The 19,076-nt window shown below is 51.3% G+C and overlaps 1 protein-coding gene across 1 annotated transcript in view; it reads left to right on the top strand.

Moving 5' to 3' along the window:
• The first annotated feature begins 3,514 nt into the window (after positions 1-3,514).
• The window catches only part of LOC125398490 (uncharacterized), a 29,559-nt gene continuing 13,997 nt past the window's right edge, over positions 3,515-19,076 (top strand). The window contains exons 1-5 of the mRNA XM_087911448.1: positions 3,515-3,680; positions 5,160-5,300; positions 6,923-7,034; positions 10,491-10,606; positions 10,709-10,934. Of these exons, the coding sequence (XP_087767574.1) occupies positions 3,515-3,680; positions 5,160-5,300; positions 6,923-7,034; positions 10,491-10,606; positions 10,709-10,934 (761 nt within the window). The remainder of the gene's footprint in view (positions 3,681-5,159; positions 5,301-6,922; positions 7,035-10,490; positions 10,607-10,708; positions 10,935-19,076) is intronic.

The following is a 19,076-nucleotide window of genomic DNA, read 5'->3' as shown; positions in this document are numbered from 1 at the left end:
GCTATTAATACTGTGGGCTAATAAATGTCTCCTGTTGACTGGGGTGCTGGGAGCCATGTTTTTTTGAAGCTTCCGTGACGTCTGTGGATGGTGAAGGCCTTTCTGGCTTGTCAGGGGCCCTCTTTTGGGGGGCTGTCTGCATGTTCAACAGGCTGAAAATGGGGTGTTTTTTCTCTCCCAGTATCTGATACATTCAGACAGCTCTTTGTGACGCTTCCAAAGCCCTAAACCTTCATTCCCCCCTCCCAATAATGCCTCCGGCTCCTACATTAACAGTCTCCCCCACCCCCGGAAAGGCCTGAGTCATCCGGAGCGGATGGTCGGTAACCTGGGGCTCAGCGGTGGCCCTTCTCCGTGCCTCTCAGCCCCGGACCTGAGTTACGGTGGTGTCCTAGGATTGCTGGCCATAAGGGGCTTATGCGGAAGCAGCTGCAGAGCCCCAAATAAGGGCAGGGGGCTCTTCCAAACTCGAGTCCTCCAAGAAGCCTCTGATTTTCCTTTTAGGGTCTTTCACTCTCGTTCCGTTTCTGTCATCAGACATTTTTTCCTTGGCCTCCCAGTTGCCACCCACCTGTCACCCTAAGATAGATCCTTCGTCCCTTTCAACAGCATTTTGACCTTTTCGAGAGGACATTTGATTGACGGGCTGCCCACTTTGCCACTTAGGGCAGGGCAGAGCAGCCGGAGGTACCACCTGTTAAGGATTAGCTCTCCTGTGCCAAGTCCCAGAGAGTACGCAGCCAGGCAGCTATGCGCCATAGCAACATGTGTCACCGTCTGTCTGCTCGGGCTGCGGAAGGGGGGGCACCTTTCAAAGTGTGGGGAATCAGCCCAATTAGGGGGTCTACTCTAAGCACTACCGCATAGGACCCCATTTTCACTCACGAAATACTTTTCTTCGGGGGGCACAGTTTGCGTCCATATTCATAGTATGCTCCGGGTTTCAGGGTGCCCCCTTAATGGGCAGAAATGGACCCTTGGAAGAGGAAGGGATGTCGTAAGCTTTTCAGTGCACAGGTTGCTAGCGGATGAGCCCGGGACTAAAAATCGAGGTCCTTTGATTCTAAGATGCCAAGTCTCCCGTATCAAGGTAGTCCATGAAAAACCGAGTGTGCTAGGTGACGGCGACAGCCTCGGATTGACATTTGGGAATCAATTATTTTATTTGGGCTTTTTATTTTCCGGAGCAATAATAATGATAATAATAAAACACTGCGTTCTCTTTTCCTAAGCCCGAGCCTCTGATTGACGTTCCGGAAAACCCAGGCAAATGAGCTGTCAGTCCCCGGTACCCCACCTTTATTCTTGGCTTTTTGAGTAAAACCATAATTTGGGGTGATTTCCCCCCCCATTTTGTGTCTACAAATCGCCCTTCCATCCATAATCGGGGCTCATGTAGGGAAAAAGCATCTGCGACCACAGGGTGTTGGTCATGGCGGCCAGGGGCACTGCGGCAGATTTTTTTTTCCTCCGTTCTTTGCTGCAGTCTGGGTGCGGCTACAGCAATTTGTCATAGAATCTGGGGGGCTCATTTTTCCGGCCAATCGCTTTTGGAGAAATGAGCGCATTGCAGCAGAATGCGCTGACGTCAAAGACCACCCCTTCTGCGCCTTTATATAAACCCCACCCAGGCAGCCCCTAGCGCAGACGGCGAAGAACTGGGATAGAGCTCGCCTTGGCTCTGCTGGCCTTGGCTGCAGCTCTCCCAGGGAAGCGGGGCACCCACACGAGAATCCCATACCTGGTGAGTGGTTGGCCATCCTTCACCCGAAAGGATGTGCAAAATGAAGACGACATTCCCTTCTGGCCCAGGCTCTGTCCTCCTGGACATGCCGAAAGGCCGATGCTGGGACCTTCTCCCGAAGGCAGCCCCTTACTAAGCCTGGTCCCCAGCATCCGACACGAAATTCTGTCAGGAAGGGGATTCTAAGGCACATTTTCCTGGTGGGTGGGGGGGGCGGCAGGGTTCCTTTCTCATTTAGTCTTGGAGGGTGGGCTATGTAGCAGAGACCCCGATTAAGAATAACAGCAACAATCAGAGATTTTCCCCCTTAAATTCTGCGTATTGCGGTTTCTGGGGTCTAAAAACCTGATTTTGGGGGTTCAAAGCCACCTTTAGAATTGCGTTAGTGGTGGGAGACATGGCGGCGATGCGTTCTGCAAGCCCCATGAATTAGGGAGGGAAGGTACCTGCAGAGAAGGGTCTTGAGCCATCTTTTTCTCATAGTCTTCAGCCAGGTTCTTGGTGGATCGTGGGCGTGAGGTTCACCAGCGATTCCAAACCCAGGTTTAGTGTAGATCTGATTTCAGGCAAAATACACAGAAAAAAACCCGTTATTATTTGCTTCTCCCCCATGGAGCCCCTTTAACGGTGGGAGCGATGGTGTTAAAGGCAATCTGCCTGGAGACCCCCAGATCACCATACGGGAGGCGGTAGTTGACGCTACGGTCAAGGAATCGGGGGGTGCGCAGGTAGAATAGAAGCAGGAGGTGGGCTGGGGTAGAAAAAACCCATATCCTTGCGCCTGAGAAGAAGGAAGACAGACATGTAGAAAAGGGGGTGTGTGGCGTGTGTGTGTGTGTGTGGGGGGGTGATCTGCGTGCTGGGAATTGGGGGGCAGGGTTCTTTTTAGTATTGCGCATGATGGTCGCTGCAAGATTCTGACATGTTGAAGGCTTTTGAATTTTGATGAATCACCTTTTGCCGTTTCCTTTGTCCCTGTCAAGCCCCCCCAGGCCGCCCCCTCCCCATCTTGGGCTGGCTGGCTGGAGGTGGGGGGGGCGCCAGAGGGTTGCTACGTGGCAGGCTTCTAGAAGGTTCTTTTGACAGCCGCAAGAGGGCGCTGGTGGCACTGCGGAATTTTGGGGGGCGGGGTGGGGAGGGGAGGAAAGAGGAGGGGAGGTGGCCTTTGTTCTCCTGCAGGAGGGGGTCGGACGCGAGACTGGCTACAGGACTGAGGGTTCATTTACCTAAAGGGACATGTTAGGAGGGAGATTGATGGGTTCACGGAGGCGCTCCTGTAAAACTTGCACAGGCCAGAGATGGCGTCATCTGCAGTGGTTGTGATTTAGGGTGTCATTGACGCACATTAATTTATTTTCATTAATTTTGTTTTCTGGGGTCTTAGAAAGGTATGGCTTTTAGAAGAGGAAGGATTGCAAAAATGTTAATTAGGCATCATCCCTAGGGGTCTTGAGACTTGGCTTGGTAAAGGGGGGCAAGATTTTGGGGAGAAGGGTGTTGGAGGCATATACGTCATATAGCTGAAGACCTCAAAAATGCGTGTGCTGTGTATTGAGAACTGGGTCTTTAGATTTTAATTATGCTTAATTAAATGGTGGGAAGCAGTTTTCTGTTTTCACTTATCAGATGTAAAATTGTGGTCTGGGGGAGCCTCTTACTGCAGGGTCTCCTCATTGCCGTGGCTGTGGTATAAAGTGGCTCCTAGGTGCGTATGTAGGTGCTGCGTCATGTCTGTAAACTGGCTCTGACTTGTGGTAGCTTGGATAGGCGATGGGGGTGCAGAATGACCCTGAAAGATGGGCTGGTGTGGGCTATGCCCCCCCTTCAAGCCTGAAACCTGTTGGGCAGCCCCCCCTCCTCCTAGTCAGCCTAGCTCTAGCAGCTGCGCTGTGGCGCCAGTGGGGGCGCCGCAGGTGGTTGCGCTATTGGACTCTTGGTGCGGGCCGCGCGCCCCCTAGTGGTCTCTATGTGCAAATGGTTCTTGGCAGGCTAGCCTGGCGCTAGAGTTGCGCATGCGCATTCAGCTAACACTTGTGACCTGTCAATCAACTCATCTGTACCCCTCCCATTGCTGTCCTCCCCTCCCATTTCTCCACCTCCTCATCCCTCCCATTTCTCCTTTCCCTCCTCCCCCTCCCTTTTCATGGCTCCCTCCTTCCCCCTCCCATTTCTCCCCCTCCCATTTCATCTCTTCCTCTTTCCCCTCCCATTTCCTCCCTCTCTTCCTCCTCCCATTTCTCCTCCCTCCTCCCTCTCCTTCCATTTCTCCTCCCTCCCTCCCTCCTCCCACTCCCCCTCCCCTACCCACTTTCCTCATTCCTCTTACCCCTCCCTTACTTCTCTCTCCCTCCCATTCCTGCTCCTCCTCCCTGATCCCTTCATACCCCTCCCTCTTTCCTCCTAAGCCTTCCCCTCCCTTCCCTTTCCCTTCCCTTGCCCCCTCCCTCTTCTATGCTGTTCTTGTTCTGGCCAGTAGAGGTCCTCAATATGGTTTCTAACGGCCCCCTCCCATGCCATAGGCTCTCTCTTCAGGGATGACATCATCGGCTCACCCCAGTCTTCAAGGACCGCCTTCTTTGGAAGCCAAGCTGTCACTCAAGTACCTGTGGCGATACCTGATGAACATCTCTATCTCCTGGTACCACAGCTACTCGCTCAAGTTGCTTGAACATTATATGGACAGTGGACTCCCCTCGCCCATTTCCCCCTTTTCACCCCCAGACCCTTTAGCTATTGAAGACAATTTTAAATGTTAAATAATTAGTTGTAATTATAATTAATTGGCTTAAATTATAATTAACACCTATACCTGGGCATTTAGTGAATTCTCTAACCTTTGGTTATTTGTAGAGGCAAGGAGCATGGATTCCTGGAACCCACCAGCACAACAGAGCAGTCCCCTACGGACCCCCAAGACCAGGACATCGAGGGACAAGGGACAAAGAGGATCAGCAGTATTCATCTAGCCTCCCTCTGGGTTCAAGCCTTGAACCAACGCCCTAGTGAGGGGGCATTGGTCATGACCTCAGACCTCTGTTCTGCTTGTGCCTTGAATCTGAGCCCGTCCCTGTGTGTCTCTGCTTGTGTTCATCTGTCAGTGAAGTGGAGTGCTTCCCTCCCCAAGGGGGGTCGTCCCTTGTGACTGACCATGTTGTCCTAACAATGTCCTGAGCAGAAGGATCCCTTTGGGAACCTCTCAGGAGGGGGGACCTGGGCCAGGGGCCACCAACATCGTGCTGGCAACTCCGTGGGTGGGGGTGGGGTGCTTCTTGAATGAGCATGTGGCTGACCCCCAAAGGCATGCCCCCCCTCCACCCACCTTCTTGGAGATGTCCCTTCATTTGGGGGTAACGGGGACATTAGGAGCAACCTCCTAGGGTTGTTGTGAGAATTAAATGATGCAGAAGAGCCTGAGGCAGGGCTGGGCAGGCCCCTCAGCAGTGTTTGTTGAAAGGTGTGCAGGTGGCTGTCCTCCCACTCGCGAGCTCGGCTCACTCGTCTCATCTATCCTCCCGCAGCCCCTGTAGCCCTGTGCACAGGGCTCTCCTTGCACCAGGTAGGGGCTCAAAAAGACAGCAGGCCGTCTGGGAGACTTTGAGTAGGAACTCGAGTTACGTGTGTGGCCATTTCCAGAGCACTTTCTATGTAACATGCCTGTGTTGTTCCTATGTGATACGCGTGTGCAAAGTGGGGAGGCATCATGTCAAGAGAGGGGTGAATTGGCGTTGACTTTTCATGATTTTAAAGAGGTAGGTGGGAAAGAGAACTAGGAGCTTCACTCATGGGTTGAACTGAAATTTACACCAAGGACAAGCCAAGTATTTTGCCACATTGCGGCAAGAGACGGGGTCAGAGTTGGACCTGGGTGCCACTGTGGCTACCCCTGACGGTTCCCTGCTCTGTCCTCAGCCTAAAGTTCTTCTAAGAGTCCCTCTATTTCATACCAGACACTTCACAATGGAAAAAAGTTTGAAATACCAGTCCCCCAAGGGAGCTGATGGGGAGCTGCTTGGGGAGCTGCTGGGAGAGGGGGGTGGCCCAAGTCTGGTAGCATGTGCTGACTTCATCTTAGTAACGGTATGATCTTAAACAAGTCACTTAATGTCCAAGTTTCAGTTCCTTTCACACCTAAATAGGGATTAAAAAAAGAAAAAAGAAAAGGGGAGGGGGGGGAAAGAAAAGAAAAAATAAAGAAAAGGAAAAGAAAAAGGAAAGAAAAAGAAAACCAGTTCATCTACCCAATAGGGTGCTTTTGAAGACCAAATGCCAAACGATGTAACTCACAAGAAAGTGCTTTAGAAGTTGGCGTGAAATTGCAAAAGTTCTTACTAACCAACGAGGCTGTCCCTATTGCCCACTGTCCGGTCCTATTCTTGCTCACAATAGTGAGCACCCAGTAGGTACTGGGTGTATCTGTATTCAATAGATAAATTCCAGAATTAAAAAAAAAACCCACAGAATTAATTCAACAAACATTTTCTGAGACGCTGACCATGTGCCCGGCGCACCAGGCTACGGCTGAGGTACGAAGATAATGAGAATAACCTCTTTTCGAGGCTAATTGGGACCCTCATTCTATCCGCACTTTCTTTGGTCGCCTTTTAAACCAACCAGTTTTGTCCAGACAAGACAAAAAACAACTGGGTTGCTTTAGGGAAGCCCAGTTTGGAGTGGACAATAGCGTCCAGGCCTCTGAAAGGGGCTGATTGGATTAGGAGGCAAATAGAGGCAGGAGGAGGACTTAGAAGGTGACAAATGCAGGGGGCGGAGACCCACTCTAATTCAGGCTATTAGGAGGGACTCTTTCCATCTTCCAGAGTGGCCAGTGGCTCTCACCGTTCCATCCTTAATGCTCAGCACACATGGATACAGGGGCTACCCTGGTCCTTCTCCTGCCACTGTCCATTCATTTGATGCTCACAACTCCCTGTCCTGATCCAGGGCCGGCCTGTCATCTCCCAGGGAAGCAGAGGTTGCCAAGTGGTTTTTCGAATGGGCACCCCCCATATCATTGTCTTCATGACCTCTTCCGTTTTAGCAGTGGACACGGACCTGTTTCAAGCCTGTACTTCCTGTTCAGTTCCCCTCTGGATTCCTGACTCTGCTGTCCCCACCTGGAGCCCCACTTCCTCCTGTCCTCCTTCCTTCGCCACTCCAGTGTCTGTCTTTCCTTCACAGCCCGGCTTCTCGAGGCCTGTCTACACTCGCTGCTTTCCTTCCTCACCTCCAATTTCCCCTCCAACCCACTGCTTCCTGATCCGCTCTTCTCCATCGAACGGCTCTCGCGCAGGTAAAGACTTTTCTGTAGCTTGACCCTTGGCACGACTCCAGCCTGGCTGGACACAAGGACACATGCATCGCCATTCCTCCTGTTCCATGGCTTCATGGCTCTGGTTCCCTTCTACTTCCACATTACTGGCTTCATGGACACTATTCTCGCTTTTCCCTGGGAACTCGCATTCCCAGCCCTCTCAGTTTCCCAGACCTGCCTCATACCACCCAGCTGGCAGTGCTGCCTAGAGCACTCTGGGGTTGGCTGATCGGGGCTCGGGTCTAAGGTCAACCACTTAATACTGGGACCACAGTGTAAGACAGCTCTTCCAAGCTGCATTGGCTAAAATAGGGTTAATGGTCTTCACCAGGAAGGCCAGGTGTGCTCCACCAGGTAAGCCTCAGATGCCTTAACTGAGGGACCGGAGGTGAAATCAATTAGATATTCCTGAGCAAATGCAATTTAAGTCACAATTAAGTTTTCTTGAAGTGAAGTTCCCACAGAGAAGACCAAAGAGGAGAGGGGAGAAGGGGGGGCATTAAAGACAGCAAAGGCAAGGGGGAGGGGATTTGGAAAAATGTTAAGACCTACCCAAACCTCATCTAGAAAAAGCATTCCCTCCTAGGTTAGCCTGGGCTTAGAAGAAAAAACCAGAAGGAAGCTTTTAAGTTGATTACCCAGTGACAAACCCCAGGAAACTTCCCTATCACATTGCCCCATTCAAGGGTTTTGAGTTCCTCTGAGGTTTAACCTCTGCACCTCCTGCCTCTACCCGTTGCCTCCCTGGACTCGTGATTAAGTCCTCAAGGTACAAGAAGGGTCTCAGGGAATGGCTGGTCCACATTGTAGAGCCGCCACTATCCCCGACTGTTTTTTTTTTCCTTTAAGGTTTACTCTACCTTTTGCCCTTTCTCTTTAATGAACATGGGGCTAATCTTGGGCCTTGTAGAAGGGAAAGGCTGCAGAGTAATGAGGTAGCTACCGGGCTCCAATATTGATACCCTAAGGAGCCCTCTTGGGGTGCAAAGGAAAAACACACACTTCCCATAATGAGCTGAGCTGGTGGTTGTGGGATAGGAGGCCTTGGGTTCTTAAGCCATACTTGGTGTGTAGGCTTCCCTCCTCTTTGGAATCTCAGCCCCGGTCCCACGGCGAGACCCACTGAATGAGGCTGCAAGTTGAAGGTAGCTGTCTGTCAGCGAAGGAGCTACTCAAAGGCCTCACCATGCTCATCCCTTCCTACCCAGCCTCCTGCCAAGTTTCCAACTCCCGCCCCAGCAATTTTCAGACCTGTTTCAGGCCCCATGGAGGGGACTCCTTTCCTCCTTCCCTCAGTGGGTACACTGACTAAAGGTTATGTAGCATTGCGGGTCCAAATTAGGTTGCCACCTTGTACAGTGAGGAGTTGAAGCGAAGGGACTAGGGTGACAACTGAGGCCTCTGCAAGAGCCACACACAAGCCCCCTCTTCACATTATGGAGACATTTGGCACTGTTTCCACTGTCTCCAGGGTCCCCCGTCTCAAATATCTATCCATTAGTAAGATAATAGGTCCCTGAAGTCATTTTTGATATTCTAGGAGTCTAGGAGTATCTCAGAAACTAGGGAATATGCTAGGGTCTTTGCCCAGTGTCTGACAGTCCTAGGTCATCGAAGTTTTGTGTAGGGAACCTCCAAACTTAACAGCCTCAAGCAACTCAAACATGACCACCCCTTAATGCCCTGGAAGGAAGGCTGCCTGTAAGGGAGGATTCGAGCTAGTCACCTGTTTAGGCATAGTGAGCTCTTTACCCCCACTCTACTGGGGACACTCAAGGAAGCTCCCCTCCCCTGCTTCCACTTCAGGCATCCAGACTGGCTTCAGAGTTGGCCCAGAGACCTAGAGTGTTCTCGGGGCTTAACATCTATGGAATCGGTCAGGATATAGTAGGAAGCCAGGGACATGAGGCCAAGGAAGGGAGGGAGGCGGCAGGAAAAGCCTTGGCCCCCAATTCTTCTGAGAACTACTGTTTTTTTCTGCCTTTCCTGCCCATCCCCCTCCTCCATTCTCTGTCTCAGCACCCCTCTGTTGTCTCCCTCCCTCTCCCGTTTGGATCTGGCCCTTTTGGGGTGCCCCTAGGCCACCCCCTCCTCCTCTGGGTGTCCCAGCACCAACCCGGTAAATAGTGGGGCTCAGTAAGAGTATGTGGGATGTATGGCGGGACAGGTGGACGAATGGACGGGCTCAACTCTCACATCAGGGCAGCTAGGGTGCGGAGGGTGGAGGGCGGGGGGCATAGGGGCTCGAGGGACTTGGGATCAGCCGCTACCTGCCCTAGTCTCTGCCCCCTTTGAAGGGGTCCTATTCCCTAACTGCCCTAGCCTTGGCCCCCCTTGAAGGGGTCCTATTGTTGAGCACCTGCATTCATCCACGCGTTCACTCTGTCATCCAACAGTTGATCCTAACTGAGCGTGCCCATGGTCCTGGCCCTGGGCTTGGCACCTGCCACCTAGCTTGTCCCTTGATGGCCTCTGCTTCCCAGGGAGGGCAAGCTGGGGGGTTGTCTGGGAGCCAGAGCTGTGGTCTCTGGCTCCATAGAGGGCATTCAGAGGGCATGGGGTGGGCCTGGTTTGCTTGCCCTGCTTTCATGCAGACCTGCCCACCCCCAGGGCTTGGCCCCCCTCTCTGCCTCCCTCCCCATTCATGGCTGAGTATGGTCTATTGGCCCCCGCAGCTTAGGGCTGAGGCAAACGCACAAGGAACAGCTGTGATGTCCCACCGGTCCTGGCCACACAGGTCTCCCTCTAGAGGTTGATGGGGGTCTGAGGCTATTGGGCCCTTTCCACAGTTTGTTCCTCCCCCTGGGACTCAGTCCAGCCTTTCTGTCCCCAACTCTCGATCGGTGGGGACTGTGTCCCAATGCCAGGAGCCTTCAGAGAGCATGTGTAGGCCCCGCCTCTGCCTGGCTGCCCACCTGCTCTTTACCTGCTGGCTCGCCCCTGCTTCTACAGCGCCTGGGTTCATCACCCACTTGGCATTGTGCTTGCATAGCCTTTCCCCATGATGTTTCCCTAACACCAACCTGTGCCTCAGTCCCTGGGCTCATCCTACTCCACCCTCTCCCTCGGGTCTTAGCCACTCGTACCTCTGCTTTGTACAGGCTGGCTTCCTCTTGCTAAGCCCACATTCGTGGCTAACCCGGTCCACCTGCTGCCCTTAGCCTTGCCACCAGGTCCCCAATCCCATTGTGCCCCCCAACTCAGTGTTACCTCAGTTGCCAGCAGCCTCCTGGTGCCTGTTGGACAATCCCTGCCTGGTTCTTCATCTCCGGTGGGACTGATTTCCAGGGTCTGAGTGATCAGGGGCTTAAACCAGGTTTAATGACTCGGTCCGCTGGCCCTGGAGACCCATCATCGTCATCGTCGTTCCCTGGTGGGTGTTGCCCACATGTATCACGACTGTGTCCCTGAGAGTCCATGGCTCCACCCTCCTAGGCCCCTTGCTGACCTGGTGTTGTTTTGGGGGCTACTATCCAGGCCTGTCGCGTCTTCCTGTGCCATTTCCTGTTGTGCTCAGGTTCTACGAGCCGCACATCTCCACAGAAGAGCAGGTGAGGCCGCTGCGTGTCTTCATGCGTGTGAGTACAGGTGGCTTTTCTGTTTTTCAGGTTGTTCACTTTATAGAAATTCTAATTTTTTGCCTTTCCCCAAAGCTGGCCTTGCCCACCAGCCACGATGGCTGAAGAGCAAAGGACGGAGGACCCTGGGACGCCCCGTGCGAGGACCCAAGGACGACGCCCAGCGCGGGGACCTCAGGATGCCCAATGCGAGGACCCGAAGACGCCCAGCGCAAGGACCCCACGATGCCCAGCGCGAGGACCCCACGACACTCAGCAGGAGGACCCATGCCTTCACGACATGCCACCCTTCTGGATTAGGGTGAGTCTTTTGCGTCGACAAACACAACTTCGTTAGAATTCACTGACATCACTTCTTCACTCAAAGAGTACATTTAATCTATGGAGCGGGCACCTTAACCAAGCTTCTCACATTAACCTTGATGCCTGGATGCCTGGACTCTGCCTGGAGCCGAGACTGTCGCCACGAACTAGCATCTGTGGGAGTCCATCCTGGCCGCTGTCTAGCAGGGACCAGAGACGGTAAGTGGGGGCAGGCTACCAGTTGTCTATGCTCCTGGGAATGGCGAGGGGAAGACACACAGTAGGCACACAATCAAAACAACTGACCATGTTCGCCGTATGAATCCTTAAGCCTTTTGCTTTTTCCTACCAACACCTCTAGCCTTTGTCCCATTCAGAGATGTGGACACAAGTGGTTATCCACCTTGGGTGGGAGACATCTCCCCGCCCTCTTCCGAGCCATGACAACACTGTTTCCCAGGAGAATTGCTACCTTGTGTACAAGGGACTTTGACAATGTCCTCTAATGAAATGGTGGTTTTAAATAGATTTTCTTTCTTTTCCTCGCCCCCAATACTGCAGTGAAACAAATGTTTTTGTTTCTTTAAACAAAATCAGTAATGGTGGAGAAGATTCAGAAGGCTTCATTTGTATTTGTATTTGTTTTTGTTTTTCCTTTGTGGCTCTCTTACTCAAGACAATAGTAGAATGTTGAAGGCTTGTATGGCCGGGAGGGTAGAACCATACTTTACACAAAGGGCTACAGGTTCAGGTGAATAGTGCAGCCATCAGGTGGCTCAGAGAGGTGTGTCCTGCTTTGTCTCACTTGGGACAGTGGGAGACATTGGGAGCATTAACTGGGTCCAGGTCTGACCTTGACCTGTTGCTATCTTCTTGATGCCTTGAACAAACACCTTGTCTCTGCCTCAAAACTGCTCCCCAAATATCAGCCTGCTTGTGAGCCTTGCCTTCCCCTTGGTATCTCTGCATTTGAATGCAGCTCCCATGATATTCTCTCCTTAAACGAGATTCACAGCTGGCTTCTTTACACTTCTGCCTTTCTTCCCCCTGAAGTGGAAACAGGATGGGATCTTATTATTAAATAAAAGCTGGCAGCTTGCGAGGGGACCCAGCACCCAGGCCTGGCCTTTGCCTGACTGTCTTCCCTCTCGGGAGAGCCCAGCAGGCTGTAGAGAGGAGGGAGTGTGTGCCTAGGGCACCAGGAAGGCTCTGCCTTGTGACATTTACTCCGTAGCTGGCATTTACTGAGAGACCTGCAAACATGGTGACGTGGCTAGCGAGGAGGGCTGGAAGGTGAGCTTTGCTCAGGGCAGGATGTTGGCTCCCAGGGGCATCAAATCCTGAGCTTAGACAAAGCCAATGGGTAGCTTGTCTGAGCTGAGCCAAGGGCTTGAGGCTCTGGGCTTGTTCATTAGGGACAGCCCAGAATTTCTAAGGTAGATGAAGCCAAGGGGTTAGGTTAGGTTAAGGTGATGCCAAACAGACCCAATCATGAGACCAATATGCCCCTTTATTCCAGAAGACTCCCAGATTCTAAAACCAGCCTTACCTTCCCTCCCAGGAGTCTGGAATAAGTTATTTCATTAAGACTAGGTTTTATATGAAGGTACATTGTGACTGACTGATATTTCAGAGACTGTGGAAACAAAGTCTCAGGCAGCTACAGCTTTTAGGGATTTTGTGTGTCATTAGGTTAAAAAGAAAAGGTAAAAGCATATACCAGGTTCTCAATTAATGTAATCCATCAGCATCCCAGAATAAACTCTTAGGAAGTGCTGAGATGTTGGTACCATGAGAATCAAAAGAAAAGGTGTTTATCAGAAAAAATCTTTTTTGATGCTTTGGGGTAGCAGCAAGGGGTAGAAATGAAGCCCTAGTTGCCAAGAGAGTGGACCTTGTCATCTGGCAGAAAGATAGGAGGTGGTCTCTGGTCAGTCGTCATGGTAATAGGCAGTTAGCTCCCTGGAGCCCTCACTTAGTACTGCACATGGACAGAATGTGGGAGAAGATGCTGGTTTCTGGTGGGAGCGCCTCTCCATCTACCCCTGGGGTGGGCAGGAAAGGGATGCTGGAGTTGTGCCGATTACTTGTGGAGGGACCGCCCTTGCCTCTGCCTTCCCACCTGCAAGCTGCTCGTTGGAGCTGTAGTTTTCAGGGCTCCTGATACGTGCGGTTCAAAGCCCAAATGCATTCGCAAGTACATTTCTCTAGATGATGTCAAAACCTGGCAAGACTCAGGGGCAACAGGACACATATGTTTCTTATTCACTCATTTACATGAAGTCGCGTAAATGTGTTCTTTTTTATGAGCAATCTGACTTCTTAGAAAGAATGAAGAAACAACAGCAATAACGACGACAGCAAACCAAGCCAATCTACCCATCTTTTAATGAGCTGGCTAATGAAGAGGAAGACGGTGTCACACAAAGGGAGTGTAGAGGGAGACAAATTAAGGTCCTTACGGGTAAAGGGCAGTAGACAGTGAAGGACAATGAAGGAGCCAAGCTGGAAAAGCTGGGGTGGGGGCCGCTCTCCTGGGAGCGGTCTCTTCTCAAGAGACTGGAATTTCTCAAGCTGTGAATGAGTTTCAAGAGCCAACCCCTCTGCTTCTGCTTTGAGCCCCATCCCTCTCAGACAAAAGAAGAAGGAAGTAGGGCTTGGGTCCCCATCCCTGATTAGAGAAGTTGGAAAATTCTAGGAGAACCGGGTCTTTCTGAAGCACAGGCTCTCTGAAAGGGAGAGATCCACCACTGGGTGGGTGCTGCTTTAGTAAACCCTGGCCGCCCACGGACACCTCAGACTCTCTAGGCTTCTGAGGAAAGTGGCGTTGTGTTGCAGGGCATGGTTGCCCCTGTGCCAGAAAAATCAGAGTCAGGTGGAAGTTAGGAATACCTTGTGGGAGGGCTCTGAGGAGCCTCTGAGGGTGCTTCCTCCTGGGTACCTAGAAACCCAGCAACAGGGCTACAGAGTAGAAAAGCGTTAGAGGAGGGGTCCTGGGTTTCCATCTTTGATGTGGAATGTCTAGTATCTGGGATCCTCCGGCCCCGAGTCCAGTGTTTAGGGCCTGCCTCAGAAGTCTGGCCACTTTAGCCAAGCTTTTCAGGGGCATTGTCCACATTTGTTTTCTCTGCTCCCTTCATCCCTAAGTCCAGTGTGTTTGTGTGTGTGTGTATGTGTGTGTAGTGCAGGTGACAGGTGATGGAGGCCAGTGCCCCCCCCCCAAGCAGGATGTGTGTGGGAGAGGAATTAATTAAGGCAAGAACAGGGGTGGAGGGTCCAGTTCTTGACTTTCTTAATTGCTCTCTAGTTTCTTTGGGCTTAAGAGAAAATTGCAGCCGGTGAGGTCTTCCCTCCCCTAGCCTGGGAGTGGGGCCCGGAGCCTGGCTCCCCACCACCTTGAGTTGGCCTTCTCTTTTCTCAGTGAATAGGGCCTTTGGCTAGGGCTTAAGGAGGAGACTCTTAGCCTGGGAGCTCCCAGGCCGCTGCAGCTGGAAACAAAAGCTCAGGCAGAAAGGAATGTGGGGGAGCCCTGTCGAGCACAGCCACCTGGGGATAATTGGGAGAGCTAGCTCCAATGAGTTTCCCAGGTCCTGTGAATGCCTCCTGTCAATGGAAGGTGCCCTTTTTTCAGATGAAAAGAAGAAAACCTCAATTACCTACCCGACATGGAGTGTGTGTGTTCCCCGGGGGCCTGTGTGCCCCCCCTCTGTCTCTCTGTCTCTGTCTCTCTGTCTCCGTCTCTCTCTCTCTTTCTGTGTGTGCTCACGTGTGCTTTGGGCCAAAGAGCAGACCCCTGCAGCAGAGCCAGCCACCCACTCTCTGACCCTGGGGACCTTTGAGCTTGCCCATCCCAGGGCTAGGTTAGTATAAGTTTCTTGGGATAGGAGGATAAGATAAGTACAGGCAAGAATTTGATCATACTGGGCCCAGTGCCCAAAAGATGCTTTAGAGACAGAATGGGGCCAAGGGATAGAACTCCAGAATGGAAAGTTGGGGAAAGAGGACAGTGGAAGGGCCAAAGACTGAGCACATGTCTTCGCTGTCCCCTAGGGACCACAGCTGTGTGGCTTTTTTGTCTTCCAGCACGGTCTCTAGGTTGTCCTGTACGTGCGTAGACAGCCATCCCTCCAGGGTTAGGAAACTGGGGGTAGGGATCTAAAATTGAGTTGGGGATTTTAGTGGATGTGTATGGTTAGGGATAAGGAGAGCAAGAAGGCAGATTAACCTCCACTTCAGGAGGTTTGTCCCACTACTGCCCTAGATTAGCTCAAGGCAAAAGTCCTACCTAGGAGGAATCTTGGTTCTCAGTCATGGCTAGTGTCTTTGTGACTAATGGCTTCTGAACCTCAGTTTCTCTGTCTGTAAAATGAGACCAGAGTCCAAGTGTACCCAGTATGTAATCAGCAGGTATGTAGGTAGTAGACAGGCACAGGGCCTGTCTGACCAGAGAAGGGAATGCAGAGGGCCATGGCTGGCCACTTTGGGTCTCTCTTAGCTTCCTGGTAGACCACCCCCTGCTCCTTAGGAATTGCCAAGATGGTCAAAGGACAGAGCTCAAAATGGATGTCTGAATCCAGCCCCTTGTCAACCCTGCCTATCGATGTAGCTGACTTCAGCCTTCAGGGTCATCGCTTCTCCATCCTTAAGACAGGGAGTGCAGACCTGTAGTTATCTGAGGCCTTTGGAATTAAGCACCCAAGTGCTGAACCTTCGGCACACTAGGGTCCTTGGTGGCCTCAGGTCTGTTGTTCCCTGCTTCAGAGATGAAGGGGCTGCAGATTTCAGAGGGTCTAGTCTCACTCCGCCTGGCTGCAACCCTGGGTGCAGGACTGTTAACTGTGGGTTCCTGAGTGACCAGTGTGGTCAGAGAGAGGGTCTCAGACCTTAGCTAGTTCCTCACTGACAGCTTTTGGAGACTGGAGGTCATTTCTTGAACTGGGGGAAAGTCCCTAGGGCTGCCACACAGACTGTAGTGAAGGGATTGCTTGTTGCAGGGAATTATTCAAATGAACATGCCATAGACCAGGCTGGGAAACCCCCTTTTTTTTTTTTGCCCCTGGCCAGAGAACATCACTTGTGTAGTGAGATTAGACCCATGGCTTCTCTGCCAGGAGGGTGTGCCCCAGTGGCACTGTCCCAAGTGGTTCATTGTGCACCTTTTGGTCAAGAGGCACTTGGCATCACCGCTATTGGCATCCTGGCCCACTCAGGGAAGAACTTCTTGCAGAAGTCACCGAGTTAGCAAATTGCGGAAAAGCGAGTGGTACCCACCCACTGCTACCCCCTTGTGTCTCTGTCTGTCTCTGGGCCTCAGCGTGGTAATCCGCAGCTCACAGACCTCTGGCAGTCTGCACCCCTTATTACCATGGTGGACTGCAGCTTTTGTTTTGTGACCTTGGTTGCTACAATACCTGCGAGCTGAAATAAGGAATCAAAAAATTGCCAGCTTCAATTAGACTGGCAGACTGTGTTCCCAAGGCTGCCTCAGCCTCTCTATCCATTAAGGGTAAACATGTACCAAATAGGTTCTAATTCTCCCTAATTGCCCACTCCTGAAGCAAAGAGGTGAAATTCCAGGAAGAGGCATATATAAACATCCTCTGTAACCCGACCGAAGAAAATTAGAGGGCTGATGAGGGCCCGGTGCAGTGAAGGGACATGGTTTCAAAAGATGTCCCAATTACCTCTCCCATTTTCATAAATGGGCCTGTAATGTTCAGGGCCTGGGTCTCAACAAAGGTACAGGAAATGAGCTCTGCAAAGAGCTTACATTTGTCAGGGGGACTTGTAAGAGGGTAGTATTTTCCCAACAGGTAGGGGAGCAAGGAAGGCCGATCATTTGTGTCACTGCAGACTTGAAGTCAACATTTTAGTAAAAATAGTCCTTTGACGTTTTTCTCTGTTTGAAACATCAGTAAGGTATTTGTACCAAAGACAAGCTAGATCAATTAGGTCCTGTGTGCCTCTGGAAGAAAGAAACTTTTCAGAAAAAAGGGAAAAAGACTCAAGATGCAGAGCTAGAATGTTCTAATCCTGTTAAGCTGTGGGGGCTACACTTAGTGTGCCCACCACCACTTTCTACGTGTGTCGTGAGCTCAGTGCTTGCACTTAAGATGCTTTCCATCAAATACGTGTGACAGTGGCTCCTGCGGACTCTGTAAGGTCTTATTTTTCCCTTTGGCTCCAGACAGTGACTCATCTCTGCAGCTTTTCTGACATTTGTTAAGATTCCAGCCCCGCACTGCGTTATTAATACATCACGGCGGACCTGGAGCTGGTACACGCAGCTTTTAAACCAAGGCACGACTTTGCCAGGGTTACGTGCTAGCATAGCAGCCTCGGGTCTGCATGCTGAGTTCATTAAGGACAGTCAGGCTCGCCGAGGGTCCACAGGGGCCTGGAGGAGAGACAAGAAAAAACCCAGATGCCCTGGGCTGCTTCTGATTACTCCACTGCCATTAAAAACAAAACAGACTGAAAGAGAAGTAGCAAAGGCCCCAGTTCATGTTCCTGCAAGGAAATAGCAGCATCTTTGGTCTTGCTGTGTGTTCTTGGTCTGGAGTCTCATTGTCACCTAGGGACCATGGTTATGATGAGTGACCACCCCAGCCATACAGGGCTCATGGGGAGAGGGGTGTTCAGTATATAGTAAGTAGCTGGATAGACAGATAATCTCAAGGTCACCCAGATCTTGTGACTGCCTTGTGAGTTCTTGTTTTGAAGTCACAGAATCAAGCAGTTATGGGGTGGTTATGTTTGGGAAGCACAAGCAAGATTAGCAACTGGTTTGCAGGAGGCTTTGAGATACGAGGCGTGTCCCTGCTCACAGGGTTTGGGATGCTTCAGCCCTGTTTGTTTGGGAATGGAGGGTAAGAGTAGGGGAGCCTGTCTATGGAGGCTGAAGTAAGGACAGGGTAGGGAGTGGCAGGGCGGACAGGTACCTGGCAGCCTGCACTAGGTATTTCCCAGGTCCTGTGGCCTGTGACATCCCAGAGTTCCCGCCCTGCTCATGTTGCTCCATTGGTCATTTTAACTCCCAGGAGCCTTCAGCCTTGCCCACGCATCCCTCTGTGGCCCTTGCTTCCATGAGTACCCAAAGGGGGTTGGAAGAGTCGTTTGCCCTCCTGCTCCCATCCTGACCCCCCACTTCAGCCGTGCAGAACCCCTTTTGCCTATCTTACCTTTACCGGAATCTAGTAACATATTTTAAAAATGAACTCATTTAAAACATGTTTTATTTAATAAGTCATATTTTTTTCTTTAAACAGTTTTGAGTTTGTAGACAATCAAGGCCCTGGTTATGGGGGCTGGGATGTAGCTCCCGCTGTTGATTGCTTGACCAGCATTTAAGAAGCTCTAGGGTTCAGTCCCCAGCATAGCACAGAGGCATGTACGATGGCACATGTCTATAATCTCAACACTTAGAAGGTAGAGGCAGGAGGGTCAGAAACTCAAGGTCATTTTTTTAATAGCAAATTTGAGGCTGGATTGGGCTATGTGAGAGCCTATCTTAAAAATAAAATTAAAATAAAAAAATGCAGAGGGGAAATATGCACAGCCGTTGTTCCCATTTCATTAACGTCTTGTGTTCGCACTGCGCTTTTGTTACCCGCTCCATGGTAGTACTGACCCATGAGTAGTAGACAAAGTCCCTGTCCTGAGGCTGACTTACAGCATACCTCCTATGGGCTTTGTTAGTTGTCTCTGTGTATCTCGCAGTTTTCTCTTGAGTCCGAGTCTAATCCTGGCCTTGTAAAGACATGGCATGCTGGTGTTCCACAGCGTTTGCTGCATTCCTATGGCATGGTTAGTGTGCAGGTGACCTCCCAGTTACCATAGAGGTCACCAGGGCCCTCTATCCAGTTTGGCCCATACTGAGTCTTGCTGGCCCACTGACTTTAGGGTGTTTTCAGTCTTCTCCCTGCTGGGGAGGACTGGGCTACTGCACTTAGGTATCAGTCTGCGTCTCATAGGTACAGCGGCCATAAACCTTTCTGAATAGCAGCCCAGAGCCCATCATGTAATCTTGTACCAGGGCTCTTGGTACCTGCCCCACCTGTGCTTAGGCAACTGGTAAGAGAATAAACATGAAGTGAGTGGGTTGAACAGAGATGCTTGCTTCTGTGGACTTCAAATTTGT

This window comes from Myodes glareolus, chromosome 11 (genome assembly GCF_982192425.1).
Source record: "Myodes glareolus chromosome 11, mMyoGla1.1, whole genome shotgun sequence".
Lineage (NCBI taxonomy): Eukaryota > Metazoa > Chordata > Mammalia > Rodentia > Cricetidae > Myodes > Myodes glareolus.
This window is presented reverse-complemented; position numbering and strand designations above follow the sequence as displayed.